The sequence below is a fragment of the Phoenix dactylifera genome, chromosome 1, assembly GCF_009389715.1.
Source record: "Phoenix dactylifera cultivar Barhee BC4 chromosome 1, palm_55x_up_171113_PBpolish2nd_filt_p, whole genome shotgun sequence".
NCBI classification, from domain to species: domain Eukaryota; kingdom Viridiplantae; phylum Streptophyta; class Magnoliopsida; order Arecales; family Arecaceae; genus Phoenix; species Phoenix dactylifera.
In genome coordinates this window covers 17,531,422-17,558,515 of record NC_052392.1, presented here as the reverse complement: position 1 = coordinate 17,558,515, position 27,094 = coordinate 17,531,422, and the positions used below count along the sequence as shown (strand labels likewise).

General features: G+C 38.3%; 2 protein-coding genes across 2 annotated transcripts in view; both read left to right on the top strand.

The window, feature by feature from the left end:
* LOC103701454 (L-arabinokinase-like) overlaps positions 1-27,094 on the top strand; it is a 39,630-nt gene that overhangs the window by 10,729 nt on the left and 1,807 nt on the right. The window contains exons 10-26 of the mRNA XM_008783501.4: positions 8,637-8,690; positions 8,773-8,875; positions 8,964-9,073; positions 9,168-9,287; positions 10,383-10,439; positions 12,614-12,786; positions 12,884-13,052; positions 13,799-13,882; positions 14,884-15,009; positions 18,527-18,657; positions 18,732-18,813; positions 20,524-20,611; positions 24,235-24,278; positions 24,369-24,464; positions 24,548-24,624; positions 25,769-25,987; positions 26,233-26,398. Coding sequence (XP_008781723.2) covers positions 8,637-8,690; positions 8,773-8,875; positions 8,964-9,073; positions 9,168-9,287; positions 10,383-10,439; positions 12,614-12,786; positions 12,884-13,052; positions 13,799-13,882; positions 14,884-15,009; positions 18,527-18,657; positions 18,732-18,813; positions 20,524-20,611; positions 24,235-24,278; positions 24,369-24,464; positions 24,548-24,624; positions 25,769-25,987; positions 26,233-26,398 — 1,899 coding nt within the window. The remainder of the gene's footprint in view (positions 1-8,636; positions 8,691-8,772; positions 8,876-8,963; positions 9,074-9,167; positions 9,288-10,382; positions 10,440-12,613; positions 12,787-12,883; positions 13,053-13,798; positions 13,883-14,883; positions 15,010-18,526; positions 18,658-18,731; positions 18,814-20,523; positions 20,612-24,234; positions 24,279-24,368; positions 24,465-24,547; positions 24,625-25,768; positions 25,988-26,232; positions 26,399-27,094) is intronic.
* LOC108511089 lies at positions 15,061-17,405 on the top strand. The gene is made up of 2 exons (XM_017841421.3): positions 15,061-16,918; positions 17,050-17,405. The coding sequence occupies exons 1-2, from the start codon at positions 16,546-16,548 to the stop codon at positions 17,205-17,207; spliced, it is 531 nt and encodes a 176-aa protein (XP_017696910.2). The 5' UTR covers positions 15,061-16,545; the 3' UTR covers positions 17,208-17,405.

Genomic DNA, 27,094 nt, shown 5'->3' with positions numbered 1-27,094 from the left:
AGGTCTCGTATTTAATATGATCAAGTCTAATTAATTAAATCCAATTGATTCAATTTAAATTGCAATCCAATTGCAATTATTCTTTCTTCTACTCACTAACTCTTAGTGGGTTATATCAATTATCAATCAAATTGATAATTATAAATTATTTGTGATTTCAAATCACAATTCAACCATCGGATCAGTCAATACCTCTAATGTGTGTAACCCCATAGGTTCTACTCTATCTGGTAGTGAGATATACTGCGATCTCTATCACAATATCATTAAAAACTTCTTTCAATGGGTTGGAACAATTCCAACTCAACTCACCAGGGATCATCGATCATCAAGATAGTCCTTATGAGTCTCACCATCCACCAGTGGCAACCCAGCATAATGGAATGATGAACCTCTAGGTGCAGTTATCGTATGATACAGTCCTTCTATCATGGATCTCTACAGGATGGTGGTCATGGATAACTCGTCAAACCCCATCGTCTGTCATATGTCTAGATTTATTCGATTTAAATTCGAGAGTGGAAAACTCTTTCTCCACTGTTCATACTGCCCCAGTCAAGGTCTTACGAACTCAGTCTTATAAATCACATAGGATCACTCCTTACCTATCAAGGTCGATAGATTCCTTGTAGGTGCATACCCTACTCCTATAGTGAACCTACTGCAGCCAATCTACACCACAAGAACTCATATGGCTAGAGACCATGTATATGTGCAGTCAAATTACAGCAACCTCACTGTGAATAGCCGAAGCACCGCAGGTCAAAGGACCAGTTACATTACTGCAACATCAAGTAAGTCACTGACGAGTGGATAGACATCCAAGTGACTTCTTGTTTGGTCATGCTCAGTACCCTTGTTCTCTAACAAGCACCTGCACTATCACTTCAGTGTTCCTACACTATGGACTCGAGATTCGTCCATCCATAAGGAAAGTGATCTGTGCACTGATTTCATCGAATCGATCACCGTCCTCGTGATGATCCATTGATCTGGAACATTTAGAAAATTAATCACCAATGATACATTGCTCAAATTCTCAACTTTTGAGAATATGCATCATCATCTTATTAATTTCTTGGACGATTCATATACACATACATAATATGAATGAAAAGATGTCCATTTATTAATCAATAATAATAAAGTCAAGTATAAAACTATGTCCCAGAATTAATAATGTGTCAGCCAGATTGGCTTTTAGGGCATATATCTAACAATCTCTGACTTGCACTAAAGCCAATCAATCATATATCTAAGTCCCATCTTCTCAAGGTGGGCTTCAGTCTTCTGCTGACTTAGCTGCTTAGTGAACGGGTCCGCCACATTGTCCGCGGAGTCTACTCTCTGCACCTCGACATATTTCTTCTCGAAGTAGTCGCGTATGTGGTGAAAGCGCTGCTCTATATGCTTGGACTTCTGATGAGACCTTGGCTCCTTAACTAGAGCTATGGCGCCATTATTATCGTAGTAGAGTGTTATGGCATTTGATGGCATTATATCTAACTCTGCAATGAATTTCTTGAACCAAAAGGTTTCCTTTGCAGCTTTAGAGGCATCGATATACTCAGCTTCCATTATAGAATCAGCAATGATCGGTTGTTTGGAACTCTTCCAATTTACCGAACCACCATTGCACAAGAACACATATCCTAATGTAGACTTTTTATCATCAATATCAGTCATGAAGTCTGAATCTGTGTATCCTTCTACCTTTAACTCTAATGCTCCTCCAAAGACTAAGAACAAATCTTTAATTCTTCTCAAGTACTTAAGAATGTTCTTCACAGCTGTCCAGTGCTCTTCGCCTGGATTCGACTGATATCTGCTAGTGACACTCACAGCAAGGGCTATATCAGGTCATGTACACAGCATGACATACATGAGGCTCCCTATTGCCGAAGCATAAGGAATCTTGCTCATGCGTTAATCTCTTCAGATGTGTTGGGACACATCTTCTTGGAGAGATAAATCCCATGCCTAAGGGGTAATAGACCCCTTTTGGAGTTTTTCATGCTGAACCTCTTCAGCACCTCCTCTATGTACATTTTCTATGATAGGCCAAGCATCCTCTTAGATCTATCTCTATAGACCTTAATCCCCAAAATATAGGATGCTTCCCCAAAGTCTTTCATGGAGAATTCTTTTAACAACCAGACCTTGACCGAGGTTAGCATGGGAATATCATTTCCAATTAGGAGGATGTCGTCCACGTACAATACGAGGAACACGACATCACTCCCACTAACCTTCTTGTAAACACACGGTTCCTCTTCATTCTTGATGAAATCAAACGATTTGATCGCATCATTGAAACGAATGTTCCAACTCCGAGATGCTTGCTTTAGTCAGTAGATGGACCTTTGCAGCTTGCAGACCTTGTGATCTCCATCACTGGAAGTGAAACCCAAAGGCTGCTCCATATAAAGATATCCATTCAGGAAAGTAGTTTTCACATCTATCTGCCATATTTCATAATCATGAAATGCTGTAATGGTAAGCAATGTTCGAATGAATTTCAGCATGGCTACAGGTGAAAAGGTCTCCTGATAGTCAATGCCTTCGCGCTGACTATACCCTTTCGCCACTAGCCTTGCCTTATAGGTCTCTACCTTTCCATCCGAACCTATCTTTCTTTTGTAGATCCATTTACATCCAATAGGTACAATACCTTCTGGTGGATCCACTAAGGTCCATACTTAGTTGGAATGCATGGAGTCTATCTCTAACTTCATAGCTTCCAGCCATTTCTCGGAATCGATATCTGATATCACCTCGTTGTAGGTTTGGGATCTTGTACGTGTTCCCTATCTCCCATGAGGAACATTTTTCCGGTATCCTCTATAAGCATACCTAAGTATCTATCAGGAGGATGGGAGACTCTACTAGATCTACGAGGTGGAGGAACTACATGTACTGGCTCTATGTGAATAGGTTCTATAGGATCCATAACTCGTTGCTTTTCAGAAACTCTCTCTTCAAGCTCAATTTTCCTCCCACTGCCTCTATCAAGGATAAATTGTTTTTCCAAGAAAATGGCATGTCGGCTCACAAACACATTGTAATCCTCTGAGACATAAAAATTGTATCCTAATGACTCTTTAGGATATCCTATAAAACGAGTACTTATGGTCTTAAGCTCTAACTTGTCAGCCTGCAGTCGTTTGACGTGGGCCGGACATCCCCAAATCTTAAGATGACCAAGACTTGGCTTTTTACCATGCCATATCTCATACGGTGTGGTAGGAACGGATTTAGAGGGAACTCTATTCAATAAATAAATCGCGGAAAGTAAGACATCTCCCCAAAGAAACATAGGTAAATCAGTGAAACTCATCATGGATCGGACCATATCCAATAGAGTCTGATTTCTTCTCTCTGACACCCCGCTGAGTTGAGGTGTACCCGGAGGCGTCCATTGTGAGACTATGCCATTTTTCTTGAGATAGTCCCGGAATTTCCCACTAAGGTATTCTCCTCCTCAATCTGATCGAAGAGCCTTACGGAATTTTTCAGTTTATTTTTCTACTTCATTTCTGAACTCTTTGAACTTTTCAAAAGATTCAGATTTGTGTCTCATAAGATACACATACACATATCGTGAAAAATCATCAGTAAAGGTAATAAAGTACGAATAACGATCCCTGGCTAGCACATCGAATGGGCCACACACATCAGTGTGTACCAGGGTAAGTATTTCAGTGGTCCTCTTCCCATATCCTACAAAGGGTAGTCTAGCCATTTTTTCTGAAAGACAGGACTCGCAAACTGGATATGACTCGGAAGTCAATGAGCCAAGAAGTCCATCTTTCTCCATTTTGTTCATTCTGTCCTCTCCAATATGGCCAAGCCTGAGGTGCCACAAATACTTCTGGTTTATCTCATCTCTGGACCTTTTGGATTCTATGGCACTCACTACTTGCTCAGACATATTCACAAACACATCAACATGTAAGTGATAGAGACTGTCAATCATGAAATCACGTGCAACTAATTTATTTCTGAAATAAATAGAACAGTAGTTTTTGTCAAATATAAAAACATGACCATCCTGTGCTAAACACGAAACAGAAATCAAATTCCTGCTAGCAGCAGGGACATAATAACAATCTCTAAGCAATAAACTAAAATCAGACGGTGGTCGCAGAGGGGTGCCCACAGCCACAGCAGCAACTCTTGCCCCGTTGCCAACCCGAAGGGTTACTGCACCTTCCGCTAGCCTTCTACTTTCCTTTAGATCCTGCATAGTAGTGCACAGTGAGCACTAGAACCAAAATCTATAACCCAACTAGAAGTAGAAAAAACTGTAAGATTAGTTTCAATTAAGAGCAAGTCTAACATACCTTCTAAAGGTGTGTTTGTCTTTTTGTTCTTCAGGCTCTCGAGATATGAAGGACAGTTCTTTTTCCAGTGGCCATCGACATTGCAGGAGAAACATTTTTCTTTGTCATTAGCCTTTTTCTTTTGAACTTCCTTCTTTGGCTTTTTATCTTTCTTCTGCTTCTTCGAAGGCTTCTTCTTCTTCCAAGTAGACTTTCTCTTGGAAGTAGAAGCGAACTCAGCAGCAAGAACAGTGCCCCTTGAACCTTTCAAGGCCCCCTCAGCAGTTACCAACATATTCAACAACTCGGTCTTCGTGCAATCAATCTTATTCATTTGCTAGTTTACGATAAACTGCCCAAATGAATTAGGAAGGGATTGCAGGATCAAATCCATTTGCAAATCCTTGTGCATGGTCATACCGAGCTTCTCAAGCTCCTCTAGGTCCTTGATCTTGTAATATGTAGAGAGTAAAGATTCTAGTTAGATTTTGTACTTGATCTTAATTTGTTCTAGGGACTTTTAAAACAAATGTGCTTCCTACTATTTTCTCGAATCTCTTACACTTCTCAGGTAGAGAAACGGAAATCCTTCGCGACTAGAATTTCTAGTGGGTACTGCGGTCCCACCGATTTACATGCCACCTCACCTAACAGTTATTGGCGACACATAAAAGGATGAGTGTACAACTCTTGTACAATGCTTCTCAAGCAACTTGCAATGCTATCTGGTCTCTAAGTCACGAAAGCCTCACCTAACAGTTATTGACGTCATTTCTTAGTTAAGTTTGACCCACCGTATAACCGCAGACATAAAGTCGTCATTGGATCCTCACCTAACAGTTATTGGCGCCCAACCTTACCTTTACCCCGCAACATCTCATGTCAAATAGAGAGGTCCAGTCCCCCGATGCAATTTGCCCACTGTGTCCAGTCGAGACAAATCAACACCGGAAAGATCTTAGCAACTCTACTACGGTGGAAGACCTATAGACTTAATATTTTTCGAGGAGATTTAATTTAGGTCTCTTTCATTTAATTATCTACATCTCATGCAAATAATTATCTACCCGCTATGCATAAACATAAACATCAACAATAAGGCATAATCACAATATAACTGGTGATGATCATGGATCCAGGATGGGGTCATAGTATAAGCACATGCACGTCAATTGGTTAGATCGTCTTTAACTCTTAATTTGATCTTGAGCATCCTTGGTCCAATTGCGATCAACTTCTTGATCCATCTCCAATAGACCCTTGATCTCGATCCGCACAAATCGTGCTTGTAGAGGCATACACCGATCAACCATTGATGTGCAAATACATCACAGATTACATCCCAAATAACTTCAAAAATTAAATAAAATTAAATAATAATTATAACCCTTTTTCATGAGATACGCAGGTCTCTAATACATCAATATAAGATGCACGCAGGCATCTGAAAAACTGATTTACATGTCATCACATAACATCGTAGAACATTTCAACACATGTAAAAGGTCCATCCATGATCATCACCATACGCATCTCATGCATTAAATATAATTTACAGATCTGAATATTTAACAGATTATATCATCTTATGAGTTGCTGATCATGCAAGATATGATTCTAAATATTTGTAATCACATTAACAAAACAATAGAATCATTAATCTAATCATATAAAAAATATTTAATCCTAATCTATCTACAAACGATGGTTTTAAAATACGTTCATGCGATGAACAGGATCTCGCGCATGCCCTTCCGCTGCGTTCAGAATTTTTCTGCGGCGTGCATTCAAAATAATAGGTCTTCATATGATATTCTGGGCTTTAGTTGCTCATTGTAAAAGTCTAAGGGTCTGGTTGGTAGCTGAAAAAGTAAAAGAAAAGAAAGATGTTAGATTGGAATCTATTATTTTATTGTTTGGTATTGAAAGGAAAAGTAGGAACTGTAATATTTTAACCACATAGAGTAACCTAATCAATTAAAAGCTAATTCTCTTTAAAAGCTAATACCTTCAGTGTCAAGACTTTAAGACATCTGGATATGTCATGGCATTTGTTGACACTCGATATATGAATATCATGCTTCTTTCAGTAGAAGGGCCAACATGCAGGTTAGATTTTTGGAACAATTCATTCCAAGTTTTAGCGCTTATATTTTAGTCACCTACAAGCCATACTATTTTAGTTCAAAGTGGCTAGGGAGTTGCACCTAAAATGACATCTTTTTTCTTATATTCCTTCAAGTATAATACAAAATAGAATTTAATTTGTCACCAAATCATTGACTAGCCAACTTAGTTAACACTCAAACCCCCTTTAATATCATTGCTTGAGTATCATGATTCATGACTATGTGACTAAACTGATTCAGACAATGTATTGTCAAGTTGGTTAATGTTATTGGATAATATGATGGTAATTATAACTAACTTTGCTTGTGTAAGTACAGTGCTTCTATGTGTAAGTATTACCTTCCTTAAAAAAGAAACTTTATCATCTAACTGTGAAAGAACTTGCATGTCCTCACCAGTGATATGCCTCATATTAGTTATGCAACCAAATATTGAAGCAATCTGCTGTAAGGCATAAGTAACTTGATGGCTGAATATATGTTTACGTGCTATTATACTCATTTGGAATTTTTCGCTGCTAGTGCTATATCATAATTTTCTGGTCAAAGTATTCCATAAGTGTTCCCAAAATTTGAGCATAGTTTAAGTGCAGGTTTTCTCTAATTATTAGGTATTTTCGTATTTGAAAATTTAGTAATTTTTAGTATGCCTTATGATAATGTTCTAGGTTAAAGGATTCTGGAAATTAGGTGTATTAGACATCTATACAAATGGGTTATAGATATATCTAAGACTATTATTATGATATATTGATTTTCTGAGGGTAGTTTCTACTTACCCAGAAGTGGCTCTAAGATTTGAGTATAGTTTAAGTGCAAGCTTTCTCCAATTATTGGGTATTTTCTTATTTAAAATTTAGTTATTTTTAGTATGCTTTCAGAAAGTGTTCTCAGTTGAAAGTTTCTGGAAATTAAGTTTATAGAGGTCTTGTAGAAGGGTTTTAAGCATACGTTAAGAGTATTATTGTGATATATTATATTTGTTGTGGTAGCTTCTTTTCAACCTTAAGTTCTCTGTCCTTCGTTCTTTTATCCTTCCCATGTTTTCTTCTCAGTTCACATGGCAAAATGGTCAAAACTTGCCTATTTGACAGATCTTCTATACCAACTTGACACTATTCTGCACTCTGTTGAACGACCTGAAACAACATGAACATTTAGAGATGTTAAATGCTCTAAATTATAGCTAAATACAAGTAGATTTATAGTTTTACACTGGAATCCGTGAAGGATTGAGTATCCCTTTCATGATCCAAGGCTAGTTTGGGGAATGCTCCATTTAATCTGTAACCCTAGATCTGTCTTATGTTCAAAATCATTGTTCTGATATGATGCACATTTCGGCATTATTTAATTATCTTATGTATCCTTCAATTGTGCTGTGGATCAAGAGTTCATATAATATTCAATGGATCAAGAGTTCATATAATATTCAACATATTTATTTTCTACTATTTGAAGTCTTTCTACAACTTGGTTCCCTACTTCCCTTCATTCAAGATGTAGGATTACCAATGCATCTCAATACATATAGTCAAAAACCCTTGGCAAATTGGATAGTTCAATTCTGTTGCTATGCAAATGAAAGAGTACATAGTGAATGGATACTCAATAGACAACATAATGATGCCAAATCCTATTCCATGTCTTTTACCAGATACAACAAAAAAAAATTATGATGTGCAGGTGGACTTGGACTATTTTGATTCTTTCAACTAGAGAAAATGACTATACAGTTACTATATTAATTTTATATTTCACATGCATTTTCACAATTATTTTATAGCAATATGTAAAATAGGGAATGATTGGAAGTACAGCATGCCTAAGTAACAGGTTCCAACCATTATGATATGATTTGAAATTTAAACATCTAACACAAGGGTTCATCCTCAGAGCCTGTTATGAGCAAGATATTATATAGTCAAGAATAACCATTGATTGACACTGACTTGTTTTGTTTTTCCTTTTTAATAATCTCAGATTTGCTTTGGCTTGCTGAATTGTAGGCCCTCTAACGGAATAGTAGTTTGAGTCTTACAAATCATTGTGTTCCACATTGTTCACTTACTCTTGGATATCCATGTTGTTTTAGGTTATTACATTTTTTTTTCATCTATTGATGAAGTAGTCATGAATTGTTTTTCAAATGTGATTTCTTGTGTTTCACATCCTTCACTTGCAGCCAGCAGGATGGATACTGAAGCAAGAGTGGTTACCTGCTGGTTGGCTGTGTCTGGTATGGTTTCTTGTTCTACACATGCACCATTTTTTGGGTATATTTGCATCTCGCATGCAATGATTATTCTTCTTTATTGAAGGTCTGTGGAGCGCCTGACAACCAAGAGCTTCCTCCTAATTTTATAAGACTTGAAAAGGATGCATACACTCCAGATTTAATAGCAGCATCTGACTGCATGCTTGGTAATATAAGTAGCTTTGAAAGTGCAAGCTTTTTCCAGAGTATTGAGCTGAGATGACATATGCTGATCTCATCAATCAATTATTCTAGGAAAAATTGGGTATGGCACAGTCAGTGAAGCTCTAGCATACAAATTGCCATTTGTCTTTGTACGAAGAGATTATTTTAATGAAGAACCTTTCTTAAGAAATATGCTTGAGGTAATGCAAATTTATTACTTCTATTTTTTTGGATAACTAGGAAAAATAATGGTATACTTTGTGTAACATGTATCATGTTTTTATCTTGGTGCAGCATTACCAAAGTGGTGTTGAGATGATTAGGAGGGACTTACTCACTGGACAATGGATGCCGTATCTTGCACGGGCACTTACCCTTAGTCCGTGCTATGATGGTGGCATTAGTGGTGGCAAAGTATTCTCCTTTTTTCCATTATCTACAACCTACATGCGAACCTGACTCTTTACCGTATAACTAGCTATGAGTGAACCATTTACTTTACTTTAATTAATATTCTGTTACTTTTCAGTATGTTACAACTTTAATCATTGCCTAATTGTTATTGGTGCCGAAAGAATGTTTCCTTGATTATGTTTGGTGGTTGTTGAGCATTTTAATTTATGCCATGAAGATTGTGTGCATGGTAAATTGAGCATCTGCTTGGTTTAAAATAATGATAGGTGATAAGAGGAAGTTTGGACTTCTTTGCAGACCTAATACTGAAACACCATATATTGCAATGGAGTCATAAGATAGGACATTTAAGGACCAAAAAAATTGTATCATCCACTACAACTACATATTTTTAAAAGGGAATAATGCTCTCTTTTCTGTGTAACTTGGCTTAAACAGTAGATACTTAAGTTCTTGCTCTGCTATTTATTATTTGAATGTCAAAATGTTGCACCAGAAGCAGTTAAAAATTAATTTCATGTTTACATCTGTCTATAATTCTATCTTTTGTGAAACTGCATCAATTGATTTTACTCAGTACCTTTGAGCTTTTGAAGAACACAATTCTTAACTAACCTAAAATCTCTAGAGTTATGGGTTACTGTAAATTTTTTTGGTAGATAATTAATAGGCTCATCATTGAAGAATGTACTCCAATATCCTCACATATAATTAGTGAGATTCCTGCATGTACGATTTCTTGAAGCGGACCATTAGTGTTCTCAACCAAAATCCCTGTCTCTTCACAAGAAATTAAGCATTAGTCATATTTTCTCATGCTTGTTTTTCATCAGTATATCCACTCTAGACATCTTTCATGATATGATAACTACTGTGCCTGTGGAGATCCTATTGTATTATATTTCCTTATTTTGAAAGACCATGTAGAGCCTCTCTCGGTTTGCAACTTGTTATTATGATCTTGATATATGAAAATATGCACAAGTAGAAAAATATCCATGTGGAGACAAAATTAACTGCTAGTATTTAGTATCCTATACTTTCACATGGGAACCATTACAAATTTACAATTATCTACCTTCCTTCTATCTTCAGGTGGTTTCCCGCATTCTGCAAGATATTGCTAATGGGAAAAATCATGCATCAAATAAGGTGCGTATTACTTGTTACTTGAAATAGAGCCAAAGCTTATCTGCTAATATCTTTTTTCATTCATATTTCATGCCCTTTTCTGTATATTATTCTTTTGTATAACTTATTTAAACATTTACAAGTCGTTTATAGTTCTTCTTTAATCTAATATACATGCATGCATTATTCTGCATATATATAAGAGAGAATTAATGAGGGAGATAATGCGTTTAGTTATAATCTTACTAGTACATGATGGGCCATCTACGTCCAGAATCCCATGTTAATCATGACTTACAACGTATAAAATGCTTAAGAAACAAAACCAAATGTTGAGTAGGATTCTTACCTATGCATTGTGTGGTCAAAAATTGAACAATTTTGTCGGCACATATTTATTTGATTTATGTCTTTGAAGTATCCTAGTTTACTGAATTTTGGTCATGTTGGTTCTATAATATGCCAATCATGAACAAATATACAAGTTCATGTTTGTTTGGTCAACTTTATGTTTTAGAACCCTACCTCTCTTCATGTTGCCAAAGGGGAGAAGGAGAAGGAAAGAGAGAAAAAGAGCGAGCGAGCGGGGGAGGGAGGGAGAGGGAGGGGGAGAGGAAGGAAGAGAGAGGGAGGTGTAGGCCGGCTGGCAGAGGGCCGGCGGAGGCCAGCGAACTGCCCGGAGGATGCTCCTCCGGGCTCCGCGGCATAAAACAGGACGGGTCTCCTATTTCGTTGGAAACAGGGACTGGCCCATTTTTTCTTTTGTGATTTTTAAGTGAAGTCGGCAAATGATTTGCCGACTTCACTTAAAAATCACAAAAGAAAAAAAAGGGTCGGACCCCTGTTTCGAACGAAAGAGGAGACCTGCCCAGCCGCGGAGGTTTTCTCCACCTCCAACCTAGGTCATCGGCTTTCTACGGCCCTCCGCCGGCCTCCACCAGCCCTCCACCACCCTCTGTCGGCTTCCATCCCTCTCTCTCCTTCTCTCTCTCTCTTTCTTTTTCTCTCTCCCTCGCCTCCTCTACTGTGTCAGTATGGGCCCGGCACAGCGCGGCCCGTATCGACTCGTCCCACCGGATAACTGGTACGGTGCCCGGTTCTAGTTTCACGGACATTGATGAGGATTAGTCTCTAAATTTTATTTTCATTCTCAGACTAGAATATATACATTTCTATTTTATTTTCCATGATAAACTTTGCAATACTGATCCTGTTTGTGAAACTTTCTCGCACACATGCTGTCTGCATTCAGTGTCTTTCCATGATTGACCATATGGAAATTATTCTAGGATTAGGGTTTTTATCAATGAAAAGACTGATATATGAGAGTATCATGAATGTCAACATAAGTATATGAATCAGGTATGTTAAACTTGAGGAATGCCTCTCTTCGGTATGCTTCCCTAGTTATTTGGTGAAAGAGATCCATTATATTCTTTTACATCTGATTGGAAATTGAGTTTGAAACTCCGGTGCTCATATTCCACTTCTCAGACAGCAACAGATCTATCCTTTGTATGAAATGACTGTTGAGGATATTCTGAAACTTTTATAGTGAATTGAAATGCTCAGTGGAATAGTTGGGGCTTCATTTTATGTTGCTATGGCAACAATGATGCATTTGTCCTTTTAAAAGCTACCTTTTGCATTCTTTCCTTTTGAGCATTCCACTCTTTCCAGTTCTTGGGTAAGACGTCCTCCCCCGACCAGCCGAGCCTAATCTCAGTTGTTTTTTTTCATGTATCATTATTTGCAATGTTAACTTTGGCATATACTCTTATATATTCCTAAGCAATTGTGTGATCAATCACTCTCTAAGATTTCAATTCTCTTCTGCTAGGACTGCAATGCCTAGTTGTTAATTTTGACAGTATTGTATAAAATGTTAAGTTCTAAACTTTCTATCTAGTATCAGTTTAAGCTGCAAAAGCAATTTCAGCTTTCTTTCTTAGAGATAGAATTTGTTATTTCTGATGATAGATACCAAGTTAATATGAATAGCTAACAGCATCAATTTAATCTTCAAGAGACCTGTTGTTCAATATTACTTTTATGTTGGGCTGGCTTCTCGAATTTTATGATAAGTATGCTCCCTTTCTTCAAGATACATTTTGTTTTTATTCAGTTTGCTACAGTACACCATGCTGCTAGAAAGATTTGCTCTCTTAATGTCTTTGTTTGCTCTATAAATGTAGTTGAGTGGGGTGAGGCGATTACGTGATGCCATTGTTCTTGGCTATCAATTACAATGCGCTCCTGGTAGAGAACTTGGCATTCCTGATTGGTATTTGCTTGCTGAAAATGAAGTTCACCATCACACTGCATCGCCAAATAATGAAATGAATGGGAGTGCCTATTTAGAGCAATTGTGAGTTATTGATTCTTCTGTAATTTATGTGAATCATCATGCTTCGCTTCTACCTTTTCAATTGTAGTTGACTTATTTTCATGAATGTCTTTTGTAGATGCATCGAGAACTTTGAGATTCTTCATGGGGAACTTCATGGTTTATCTGATACAATGGCTTTTTTAAAGAGCTTGTCAACTCTTGCAAGTAGTGCTGATCCAGGAAAGGACACCGAGAAGCACCTATTACGGGAGCAGGTTGCTGCTGCTGGGCTATTCAACTGGGAGGTCTTGGCCTAACCCATTCTTTGCTATGTGTTTGTGTGTTTTTTTTTTTTCAAATGCTTTGGTTTACTTATTCTGGTTGAGAAACATCAACCACCAGGGGACTTGACAATTTTTTTCTTTATTTATTATTATGCTTCCTGTTTGAATTTGAAAATGCAACATTTATTATACAAATTACAGCATGGAACATGAGGGGCTGTCATCCTAGCTTGGCAGGAATGTCGACCCATGTTATCTCCTTGCATGCCTGCTGTACAAGGAACTCACCATAAACGGGCACTTTTAATGTCTTTAAAATATCATCATAATTATGATCTTCTATGTCTAGTCGTTTTCTTTGTGTTTCTTGTGGTGCTCATTTGTTTAAATCTTGTCGGTGACATTCATACAGTAAGAGTGCTAGTACTAACAGTATTTATTATTTCTATACTGTTGTCATGGATTGCTATATGTACTGCAGATTCAGTACTATGTTCTTATAGAATCCATCTCCTGGCCCCACTGTAATCTGATGTATGTTCTTACCCTATCAGTATTCAGCAATGCCATTTTATACATTTTAATTCTTGCCAATTATTTTCCTAATGTATTTTTTTCTTGTCAAAATGTCCCTTTGATGTACACAGTCTTTTGATTTATGTATATGTTATATTATCTGTAATCTATTTTATGATTTCAGAATTTGTTTTTAGTCACTTGGACCAGATATAATCCAATAGCCAGTTTCAGGGTCAGTTTTCTTGCAGGAGGAAATTTATGTAACAAGAGCACCTGGAAGGTTGGATGTAATGGGAGGGATAGCAGACTATTCAGGAAGTCTTGTTTTGCAGGTTAGCTTCTGCACTGGTGCAGATAGGCATCTAGATTTCATTTTGTTGTCTTGCATCTACCTAGCTATTAGGAAACACAGAGATGCTGTTTTGCACATGTTTGCAGATTCATTATAAGCACATACTATTGATGTACAATCTTACCCTTAACAAAGAGATTGAGTCTTTCTCCAGCTTTTAACAGATGCCATCAATTTTATTTACTTCTATAATTACTGAATAGAACAGCCGCTGAGAACTTTGTTCTCAGTTCCCACTGTCTGGTGATTCTGGACAACTTGTTTGGGAACTGGAAGACTGAAACAGTTCCATTTCCTTATTGGAAAATTCATAGGGAACATATATGAGGATGTAAAACTTAGAAGGGAATGAGTTACAAAGGGAATTGTATTATGCATCTTAGCCAAATATCAAAGAAATCAGTTTTGTCAGGAAATAAGATAGGCTATTCTACTAAGAGTGTTGGTCTTCTACTCAATGCATGGGTTAAATGGATGACTAAATAGAAGCTTTTGTTTCTTGTTATCTTTCACTTGTTATTGGCAATGTTAGAGATTGCAGAGGTGTCAGGTGAGGCATTTATCAAAGGCAGTTCCCTATCCTCGTAAAGAAGCATCGCTGTTGTTTGGGAAACATTTCATGATTTCCGCTTAACATGTTATATTTCCATTAGTTCCTATTCCACCTTTCCTCTCCGATGTCTTGGCTTCCACATACAGCAAGTGAAAGGCCTGTGGAGTGTGCTAGGAGAGAGAGGGGGAGAGGGAGGGGGGGTTCAGGAGGGAGGGAGGGAAGAGGAGAGAGAGAGATGCTGTTGGAAGCAAGTTGGTTGAGCTACGGGTTTTGATGTATAAGTCTTCTGTTCGAGAATTATAGAATTTTGAGTGTTTAGAATATTTTCTCTTTTTTAAATAAAATTTAGGATTGCTTTTCCTCTTTATGGTTTCATGTGGAAGAGTTCTATTATTTTCTTGGCTTATCAGTTTTGCCATTCTAAACAGATGCCAATTAGAGAGGCCTGCCATGTTGCCATTCAAAGGAATCATCCTAATAAGGAAAAACTCTGGAAACATGCCCTTGCACGACAAAAGGCAAAAGGACAAGAATTCACTCCTGTTCTGCAAATTGTATGGGCTTTACACTTTATATGCATTGGTTCATATGTTTCTATTATGTAGTGTTAATATCTGGGAATGCAAATTAAATTCCATTTATATTTTAATCTGTGGATGAACGCTTAGTGACTTCTAGTTTCATGTTGAGAACTTTATACAGTGAAGTTTTGTGACTTAAGAGCATAGAAAAGCTGCATTATAATCTTTATTGGAAACCATCATACTTCTCCTGGTGAATATAGATTGACAATTGACATTTTCTGCAATGGGTTTATTACGTTTGTTAATCTGAGGGCCCAACGTCTCCTCTCCATTCCTTTGTCGATCATTGAAGAAGGTTTTGAACCTGCATGAGTCTTTCAACTTTGATTGTTACTATTTGCAGAAGCTTTTATAAGTCTGCATCTCTTATCAACAAGAGATACAGGATCATAGTCTCCTAACACATTAACTCAGAAGGCCAACTTGTGGATGCGTATCTCCATTTTTGACTAAGTTGGGAGAATGCCCATCTTTAGAGATAAATGAAGTTGCTATAGGCATAAGCAATTGATGTTTGCAAATTGCAAGTGTTGCTGTTGCTCCCCGGGGAGATTCTGCTCAGCACAGGTCAGCAATCAAGGTTGTAGGACTGATCTGGAAGGATGCCGACCTCGGGATTCGGGTGCTTCTACTCTGCTCGGTCGATCCAATAGGAATGGGCTCAGATGCTTTGGCGCAAGCTCGAACATGCAAGGACCGCAGCATGGGCTGTGTGTTGGATGAATCCTCAAACACCACGTCATTATGTTCATGAACTGCCACATCACTTGCCCCTCCACTTCCTCAGCGAGAGAGTACAAGCCTGGCTTGATGACATCAACCTCTGGATGTTTAGTACCATCTCATAATTTTGAATCCTCCATTGGAATGTGCAGCACTTGGAATCTCGTGCTGCAATCATGGTGGATCGCTCTGAATCTGGGCTTGTCATTAAACATTTTAACGATGCCGCTTTTTTTGCAGCGCATAGGGCATGTGCTGCCTTCTGGATGGTAGACTCCCAGGGCATGATCTTTGTCAAGAGTTTGGTAAAAAGAGGCCTTCATCTGAGCTATGCATTTGGAGGTATCTGGTTCATTCGTTGTGTTATAAAAGAGGAAGGTGGTGCCCCTTCTCCTTCTCCACTTTTGTCTTCTTCCTGAGTTCTTGGGACCATAGTTCTAGACTTTTTTGGCCTTAAGTAGATGTGTAAAGAGCACCTCCTATCTTTAACAAGTATATCCTCTTCATCTTCTCTTGCTGGGTCGTCTTCTAGGGCGACCTGTACCCATTAGAGCTACGTCAGCCGAGTCGGACGGAGTCCTCTCTGAAGCCGACCTTGACCTGATTAGGGGAACATATAATATTCAGGCCTCTGTGGGGCTTAGGTTGCTCCTTCTTAATGAGGGGGTCTTCAATCAGAGGGCAGATCAGTTGTCCTTGTATGAAGACACCCTCAAAGTGGAGTTTAGGATCCTTATTCATCCGTTTATTATCAAGGTGTTAGGTATCTATGTGCTAGCCCCCATGCAGCTCATCCCCAACAATTGGTGGATGATCGTGGGTTTTATTTGTTTTTGTGCTTTTCACAACTTAAAGTTTAGTGTAGATGTTTTTATATTCTTTTATATTTTAAAGAAGCATCCTACCGAGAATGGATGGTGGTACTTGACCTCGGGGAAGAGCATCAGGTTTTTACTTGACAATCCCTCTTTCATTCATAGGTGGAAGGATATGTACTTCATGGCCATATCTTCCTCTGATCGTTGGTATGTCTCCACCAGTTGGGGTACCATTGTTGAGAGGCCCAACAAGGTAGTCTTTCTGAAGCACTGGGAGAAGGAAACAATAGAATCCTTGGGCCGATTGAGGGCGATAAGTCCCAACCAGCTATTTTCAGGTGAGAACCTTCTCCAAGCCAATTTCGTGGACCCTAGGTCCTCGAGTAAACCACAGGCTTGGTCAGTGTTTGCTTTATTTAGCTTTTCCCTCGGTTTTGCATTTATCTCACTGAGTTGACTTGTGTTGCAGAAACTGAGATGGCCTTACAGCAAGAAGATAGGATGAAAGCTGCTCAAGATGTCAGGAATAGGGCGGTGGAGGAAATTTTAGCTGGGCCTTCCAAGAAGCTGAAATTGCTCCTTTCCATACCACGAGAAGAACCACTAGTTAAATCGCGTCCCATCTAGCTGCAGGACATTCAGGTGTTGGTAGCCCGTGAAGAAGGCATGCTAGAGTCTTTTGCTCAAACCTCGTTGTTCAATCCGGGTGTGAGCTTTGGAGCCTGCAGGGAGTGCCGTGGGACAAGCCTTCTGGGTCCATGGCTCCGCAAGAGGAGGTCCGCCATGGGAAGGCTTTAAGGGCTCAGGAATCTAGCCAAGGTCCGAGCTTGATGTCCAGCATGTCTATGGCTATCTATGCAAATACATCTGAGTTAGCTTTAAGAAAATGGACTAGTAGAGCTCATACCTTGGGCTCCAACAGGGAGCCAACCCGCATCGTCCGAGAAGGATCTTCTTGCAGTGGCACCAAAACCAATTATTCCACTGGCGCCCCCCTTTGATCCTTTAGCTCATCTCGGGTATCCAAGCCTTTGATAAGGAGCGACTCATTTTTCATCTTAAGGGAGGTTGTGTAAAATTGACCTCAGACCTCCCCAATCCCATGCTCAGTCGGGAACTTCATCACCACCTGGTAAGTAGAAGCGATGGCCTTAATTGCATTAAGGGTTAGTCGCCTGATAATGGCTATATGTAGAAGGGACTCGGACATTACAATCACTTGTTGAGGCAAATATTTGGTGGTAATGGGCAATGTGATGATCCCTCCGGTTGACCGAGTTCTTAGTGAAACTGACCAGAAGTGCCTTAATTGGCATGAGCCGATCTTTAAGAATTTTTATCTTCTCTAACCTCGTAGTATAGAATATCAATAGAGCTGCCATTGTTTATGAGGATCCTTTTCACTTCAAAGTTTGCGATGGTTATAAAAACAACCAGTACATCATCATGAGGGGCCTAAATGCCCTATAAATCATCATCTGAGAATGTGATAGTCTCTCCTGCGCTAGGCTTCTTGGGGAGAGGGTCTATGCTCGGTCTATCCAAGAGAAACGAGCCGAGATGCTCTGGTGGAAGCTCAAACACGCAGGGACCGTAGCGTGGGCTGTGTCACCTGTGTGCTGAACAAATCCTCATGCACCACGTCATTGTGTTCATGAACTGGAACCTCAGCAAGAATGATGACTAAATCGGGTATTTTAAAATCCCTTAATATGTGATGATCCAGATAAATCATTTTTATACCACATGCTCTCTTTTCCTTCCTCTGTCTCCTGTTGCAAAAGGACAATTCTTTCAAGAAGTCTTAACTGATACACATATGGGTAATGATGTTGTGAAGTCATCATTCTTCTGATCCCTGCTGATCAATTTGTAATGTCAATAACCTCCTTTATTCCAGACTGTCTTTTCAAGTTATTTTGCTGTCTTCTGACTCATCTTTTCAGGTATCATTTGGATCTGAGTTGAGTAACCGAGCACCAACCTTTGACATGGACTTATCAGATATGATGGATGGCGAGCAACCAATGTCATATGAAAAGGCACATAAATTCTTCGCACAAGATCCGTCACAGAAGTTAGTCGCTCCTCTTTACTGATGTGTTTCATCATTTTTCTGTTTATAGATCCACTAAATCATGTTCCATTCAGGTGGGCAGCATATGTGGCTGGGGCAATTGTTGTCTTAATGAACGAGCTGGGTGTTTGCTTTACTGACAGTATCAGCATACTGGTATAACTTCATCTGTTTGTCTAATGTATTTAGTTATTTCTTACTCAAACATTTTCAGAGATTGTGAGTTTCATTATCCTACTTTTTCTTCATACACATGTTGATGAGAGGATAGGAAAAGTGATAGAACGTTATAAATTTATAATCATTAGTTATCAGACTCAAAATGAAAAACTTTGTTCAACTAATATCATATTTTAGTTGATGTTTTTTTTTTGAAATTTCTAATGCCATTAAGCCAAGAAAAAATAATGCCAAACAATTCAATGTAAAACCCAAATATTTATACTATATTAAAAAAGCCTTTCTGAGTTTTCAGGTCTATAAAATTTGCCCATAGATGGAAAAATAGTTAGTTTCAATAGAAAACTTTATCATATTGTAGTTATCTGCACGGGCATTTTTGGAAATAAATATTTACACTTTGATCCTTCTCGATCTCTACTATGCCTATCTTAGCCCACTAGATCCATCCAACCTCTCCACTTTTATTGACTCTACTCAATCCTATATTTATTTCTATTAGTAATATATTCTTTTTTGCTAAATATTTAAATTTTTTATTTTATTTGTACTTTTATTATTTTAATTTTTATAGTAATCATTCATCGTACATGCCTATTTACTGCTATGAAGAAAAAACTATTGTTGTAAGAGAAATCAAGAATCATCCTCATGATTATTCTCTTATGATGAAGACAAGAAATGTACATCTAGAAACTTTGGTTCTATTTGAATTTTAATTTATTTATATTATTATTATTATTTATATTTATGTTTTTAAATATTGACTCTTTTTTATATATTTTTTAACTGAACTTGTTTTTATTTTTTTATTATTTTGTTTATTTTATGATTTGGCACAGAATGGCAGGTGCTGTGCCAACAGGTGGCAAGTGCAGATACCTAAATCCTTCTGTTTTTAGAATTGTTTGAGTTTATTTCAACATGCATTGTAGGCCAAAGGTAACATTAGAAAGTGTCTCAGGATTTTAGATTTAAGAGTCGAAGAGGATGGGAGACTGAAGATTGACATAGAATCAATAAATTCACAAAGTTTTGAAGATATACTTCCTTCTGTCAAGGACCCATCCTTGGATATGACCAGGGATTAAGTTAAATTTGGTAGGGGCAGCATGAAATTGGTGACATGGAAATCCAAACTAGATAATTTTAATATAGGACATACCTCAAAATCTTGCCATGGGAAGGATGCCATTAATGGTTTTCTGTGAAGTTGGTTTTATTGTTAGCTTTTAAGCTACCTTTTCAATATTGTTCTTTTTAGTTCTTCAAAAACTGCTTTATGTAGTGGTGACTCGTGTATAGGAGACATCTTGTAAAGCTGACTGCATTTCCTCAAACTTTACTTTAGAGGACCCCTTTACAAGATGTGGTTTATGAAGTAACAATAGTGTTGACTGAATTGGATTCTATCACTTGATTCCCATCTGAGCAACTAAAAATAGGAAGTCCAAGTGTTGTTTATTTCCCTGCCAGTGGTAGCCTATGCATGTTCAATAACTTCAAAACTTTTTCGTGGATGGAATTTATCTGGAACTTTTATTTTAATATGGTTTCGAACAATTCAGTGGGGGCTCTCTATGTATACTTTAAAGCCCCTGACAATGCTCTAAGCTTAGCATTATATACAGTTCTTCAAAGCCAAGCCTGTTACTTTAGTGTTTGATATGTCAAAATGAACTTCAGGTTTCTTCTGCTGTTCCAGAAGGCAAAGGTGTATCTTCTTCTGCTTCAGTGGAGGTTGCCAGCATGTCTGCAATAGCTGCTGCTAATGGTTGGTTATTTTGATTTTGAGACAACTGCTTGTCTTTTTTTTTTTGGTACTAAATTATTTTTGTTTGTCTGGGAACTGTCTAACGAGATATGTAGCTATTTTAGTTTCCTGGTGTTTAAAGATTCTCATAATATTTTAACAAATTCCTCTGGGTCCATTCAAGATGACCCAGCCTTTAAATATCAATTAATCATGTGAGCTTACTGTTGGTTCTTTTTGATGATAACATACCATGGAAAAAACATTTCAGATCGAGAAATCACAGTCATATATGTGAATGCGTAATTGATGTCATGTCATATGCTTTCTTATGGTTGTTACTGCCAAATAGTCTGAATTTTCCCCAAACTGTGTCAACTCTGCTTTGGTGGCGACTTGATCAGGGCACATCATTTCTACTGGTTCTTTTGTTAGGTTGCCTATGTAAGAAATGAGGAAGAGATGAGAAGCTAGATTAGAGTCAGGTTAATTAGTGTAGTATCTGTGACAAGATTAAATCTGAAATTAGAAATTAAAACAAAACTCTAAGCTCAGTTGATGGGAAAGGACGAAATCTAAGATATCATACCCTACTACCCCAAATAGAAGGCTCAATAAAGAGGGGAGTCTCTTGGAAAAGGAAGAGATGCCTATGCAGAAATTGTGATAGACTAGAAAGTAGGCAGAAAATGTATTACCATGAAAAGAAACAACCAAAATTAAAATCTAAAGAAAAGGACTTCTGCAAAATGTCACCTAGTGCTCCTAGTACCTTCAACTCAACATGGTGTCGCAGAATAGACCCGGTGGTGATACCTCTATGCTTTCCTAAGATGATGCAAATGCATTATGCACACTTAGACCAAAATCTGAAAGCTAATTGATAGATTGAGCACTAACATGAAAAAAGTCTAATGCATGGGCAATTGATTGGTTAAACAAGACTAGGGTTCGAGTCAAGGTATGCTGAACCGACCGGAACCAATCGGTTCAGCCCGTACCGAACCAGTGCCGACAGGCACCGGTACCGTACAGTATGTAAATTGGGTTCTGACCCAATTATTGGTTCCGTACTTGAACCGGTGCGTACTAGCTTGGTACGCATTGGTACAAGCCGGTACCGGTGCGAACCGGACCGGTTCGCACCGGCCCAAGCGCGCCCGCACGGGCGCGAGCTAGGAATCGCGTGCGTGCGGTTCCTCGAGAGCGGTACCCCAAGTTGGGAGCGCGCTCGCATGCGATTCTCTGCCCCCGCGCGCAGGGCAATGCGCCCACGGGGGCTGGCAGCCCGCGTGGGGCCATTTAATGCCACTCTGTGGCATTTAATGTGACCAAGTGCGGACACGTAGTTTTTTTTTCGTCCGCGCGAACGGGGAATCGCACGCCCATAGCCGGTTCTCTAGCAGGAAATCGCGCCCGCGCCGGTTTTCCGTGCGGGGCAGCTCGCCAGCTGCCATTTAATGCCGCAGAGCGCAGACACGTAGTTTTTTTTCTCGCGGACGCGACGCGCGCAGTTTTTTTCCGCATCCGCGCGTCACATCCCTGGCGCATCGCGTCCGTGGAGTGCAGACACTCTGGCAGTCCACATGGGCCATTTAATGCCACAAAGTGTGGACACTCTGTGGCACACGTAGTTTTTTTTTCTCGTCCGCACGTGGACGCATAGTTTTTTTTTTCTCGCAGACGCGACTCGCGCAGTTTTTTTTCGCGTTTGCACATCGCACCCCCACGTGCGTCTCCACCGAACTGGTATCATACCGGTGCCCACCGGTACGTCGGTACGGTCGATTCGACGAACTTTGGTTCCAGTGCTATATATCATCACTTAAAAGCATGGATTGATATGATTTTTAAATTTACTAAGGCTATTAAACTATGCATCTAAAACCCAGGAAGAACTCAAGAATTGAGTCAAGGATCAATTCTAAAGGTGATTGTCTAACCTTTGATTGCTTCCGCCATGACCTGGTGTTTTTTGTTATGGGGGGAGGGACCATAAATAATTTCAGCTAATTGGCCCTTTGACAACTCTTCCCTCACCTGCTTATCTAATTACAAGTAAATCTCATGATTTTAAAGTACCTTCAGCCCATATTTAGAAATAAATAAGAGACAACTTGACTAATTTGACACTAATCTAATAGCAAATCCAACTCTCTAACTACAAATCTAGTTGAAATAAGTCCACATATTGCCAATCCAGAGTCCAGGTGGTCTGCAACCCAAAAAGAAAATGTTATTCTTGTCCATAATTAAAACAGGCTAACTTTAACCGAGGACTAGCCACTGCACCTTCTTTTGTCGATCCAGAGAAGAGGACTGAAGGCTTATTCATTGATACCTATGGGCCATCAGTCTTCCATCTCTTTAGATGTGGATTCTAAGGAAGCACTTAAAAGCATTAAACATTGTCTCAGATGAATTTGCTTAACCTAGGAGTCAGTGAAAGCGGAACAAAATGAAATGGAACTAATCAGAATCAAAATCTTGGCTGAAGTTGCAGAACAAAAATGAAATGGAACTAATCATAATCAGGATGAGAATTTTGGCTGAAGTTGCTTTTAAGTATCTGAGACTAGCATTTAAAGCATGAGATTTATTATAGGATTGATTTAAAAATCAGCAGAACGAAATATAAAACAAGGTTGACATGGAATCTTGAGATATGCCTTGCTATGTCCCAAGAATCAGATGGTTAAAATCTTGCTGGTTTGAGGCCCTGACCAGCGTACCTTATAATTGCAATGACTCTTCAACCAGAAGTCGAAATAGAGTGTAGTTAAAGTGTTGGATTCTTGAGTCAGATACTTTTTCAATGATTCTAATATGAATCTAATATGAAGATAATTTGAACTTGGACTAAAGATTTAAAGTATGTCTTTTATTTTATTTTTTATGGCTCTCTGATTATAGTAGATTATCTAGTGTACTGCAAAATGAAAAGAATAAAGAGAAAGAAAATGAAAGAGATTGATAAATAACATCAGATTCTAGAAAAATGACATAAGTGTCCTATTTAGATGAGGAAACCTAATTTTACATGTGAATTTTTTAGTTTATGTGTTTATTTGGATTTTAGACAGAACCTTAGAACTGCATCTCATGAGTAATAGAGATGTAAACAGAATTTTCTGCCCTTTCCTTTTTTATCTTCTTAAGAAGATATTCAGAATTACAATTAAACATTCATTGTTAGATCAAGGGTTCAATCAATCAGCCTGAGAGTTTGATTCTCAGAACCCCTATTCAGTTTCTCTTTCTGTTAATTTCATTTAAAATGTAATCTTGGAGCTACCATTTGGATCTCATATCTGATCAATTGGGCATCACATCGATAGAACTTGTTGTCTTAATATTTGCATGTATCCAGAATGAATGCGACTACATACTTCACCTATATGATGATTTTGTGGAATAGCATGAACTAGGTTTGATATCTCCTTATAGAGGCTAGATTCCTAAGTTTCCTCCATGAATACATGATTTCTCGGATAGCACTGACTAAGTATATTATGATTTTCTGTGATTGCTATCCAGATTAATGTTAGATTATAATATTTAATGTCACAATTTAGTGTCACTGTTGAGCTTTCAAGTTTGTATCAATATTTATATGATGTTGTGGGAACTTTTGTTATCTGCAGGACTAAATATTTCTCCAAGAGATTTAGCATTGCTCTGTCAGAAGGCATGCTTATATATCCAGCCTTCTTATGTGATATTTTTCATTAGGTTCTAACTGTGATATAACCTTGACTAACTCATTGTATTTTGACAGGTTGAGAATTATGTTGTTGGAGCTCCTTGTGGAGTGATGGATCAAATGACCTCTGCTTGTGGGGAAGCTAACAAACTTCTTGCAATGGTTTGCCAGGTTTGTATTGCTAAATATGCAGAAAAACTGCCTCTGCACTTCTAGTTTTCCATTATTCATTTCTTGAATGTTCCCTAATGCAGCCTGCAGAAGTAAAGGAATTGGTTAGCATCCCAACTCATATACGTTTCTGGGGCTTTGATTCCGGAATACGTCACAGGTCTGCATTGTTCTTTAATTTGCTTAAAACAACAGAATTGATTGGTCCTAATAATGATTAGTTAAGCTTCAAAGGCTGTGCTTGCCATCCAACTTCAGAAAAGGCAAGAATGTCAAACTTAAAAAGACTGACCAGTAGACTGCTCAAGTATGCTGTTGATTGCCCTGTCAGCTAGCAACTAAATTTGTGGTATACATTTTGAGTAGAAAAATATCCACAAGAATCTGTTTAAGGGCCTATTTGGATACCGATCACCCTATCCATGAGATACCTCTCAAGCAGGTGGAAGTTTCTAAGCAAAGGGAAGGAAGCAGGAGGAACTAGCAGTTTCTTTTCCCTTCATTCCAAAAATCTTGGGATTTTGGGATCAGCAGATTCCCATACTCCTAACTTTTTCATCCTTTTAGGTTGTCATTTTACACCTTCCCCACTCATGTGGGAGATAGTCCTTAATTAAGTTGGTCGGTCATCCAAATAGATCTCACAAGCAACAGCTGATGACTGGTATATGAAATCAAAGTCTGGTTTTTTTATTGAATAAAATATGAGAACACATTTGGATATGACATTGCTAAATAAATGCAAACAGCGACTAGGACATTGACTTTCTAAATATAGGAAAAACTTGTCTCCACATCCCCTTAGCTAGAGCATCAACCTTAGCATTGTCATAGTGTAGAATTAGAATAAGAAGTTACGACCTCACCAACAATGCCAAGAAACTCATCAAAAATGATTTGCAGGGAAGCCACTTGATAGACTAGGTGTAGCTTTTTTTTTTATTGGCAAACCCTTAAAGTACACTAATTATCTCTGTAAGACTAGAAGAATAGCACTTGCATTAGCTTCAGCAGATGTAGCCACCCAAATCAGCCAAGTGGACAAAGGGAGGATGAGGCCATTGGACCCTCGCTGCACCACAAATTCCAGGTCTCATATGGGATTCAGGCTAGCCTTCATTGAGGAGGTGGCTACTTAACCTTGAACTGACTATGTTGCAGAACCCAAGTCACTGCTAAATTGCAACTTAAAATAGAATTACTTTTCTCAGTATAGGGTGAATGGAATACAGTCACGACCTTCCTAGGGAAAAGGCATCTTAATTTATATAATATGGCTTTCTAACTAACTGTGCTTTTGGCAGTGTTGGAGGGGCAGATTATGGATCTGTTAGAGTTGGTACTTTCATGGGGCGTAAGATGATTAAATCTGCAGCAACTGCCTTGCTGTCCTCTTCACTGGATAGTGGGACTTCCCTTGAAAAGGTGGATGAAATAAATTCTAATGAATATGAAGAGGACAACATCGAGTTACTTAAAACTGAAGCTTCTCTTGACTATCTATGCAACCTTTCAACGCACAGGTAGTTGCATTATCTGATTGTTGTCTATAAGAATGAACTAAGATCTGACCTTTTCTTTTATATATCATGAATATTTAAATTTTGATTAATGAAACCCATATATATATATATAATATAATATAATATAATGTTGATTTATCCTTCTCTATTCATGAAAAAAGTAACCATATTTTTGCTTCTTGCACATGGCTAATCTGAGAGTTTATGGTTGGGATCTCGTAACTAATGTTCATCTTGTACTGCAGATATGAAGCTATATATGCTAAAAATCTTCCTGAGAGCATACTCGGAAAGACATTCTTAGACAAATACATCAGTCATGATGACACAGTAACCACAATTGATCCTGAGCTCAATTATGGAGTCAGAGCACCTACTAGACATCCAATCTATGAAAATTTCCGTGTTGAGGTTTGTCCTTAAGGGTTCCTAGGTTTCAGTACGATGACAATGAAGTCTTAATCTTTTAAGCAAAGATCTGTTTATACCATGGGCAAGTATCATTTCTATATTGGAAGTGAGAGTTAGCAGGCAACCATAATACGATATTTTGTGCACTATTTTTATCAAAAAATGCAGAAGTTCCACACTATCACTGAATTAAATTTTTTAAAAAAATCTCAACCATGTAAACTTGCCAGTGCAAGGCTTGCCTAGTCAAAGTTTTGCTAGATGACCTTAACATGGCATGGATCGTATGCATGTGTTTTACAGCATAATATACACCTTAACCTAGTTCATGTATTTTTAGTTGTCTTTAGAAGGACCTCATTTTGTGTGTGCAAAGAATATGTTATCAATTTATATTCTATGCTGTTTTTTAAAGTACCAGAGTTCTGATTTTTCATGCAGGTGCTTTAACTCTGACCATGCAACTCAACTGGCTTTAACTCTGACCGTGAAGGTCTGATAAGTTGCAGTATAAGTTTAAAACATGCGATTGAAACATAATGTATAATGTTATGGTCTATGTGTTTTATCTAAAAATACTCATGGTCTTGTCAGAATGAGGATCAGAATATATAAGTTGAACCAAGGTACACCGTTTTTGTACCAGACCCCGTATCACTGCCACAATGTCGGTATAGTACGGGGCCAGTTCGGCAT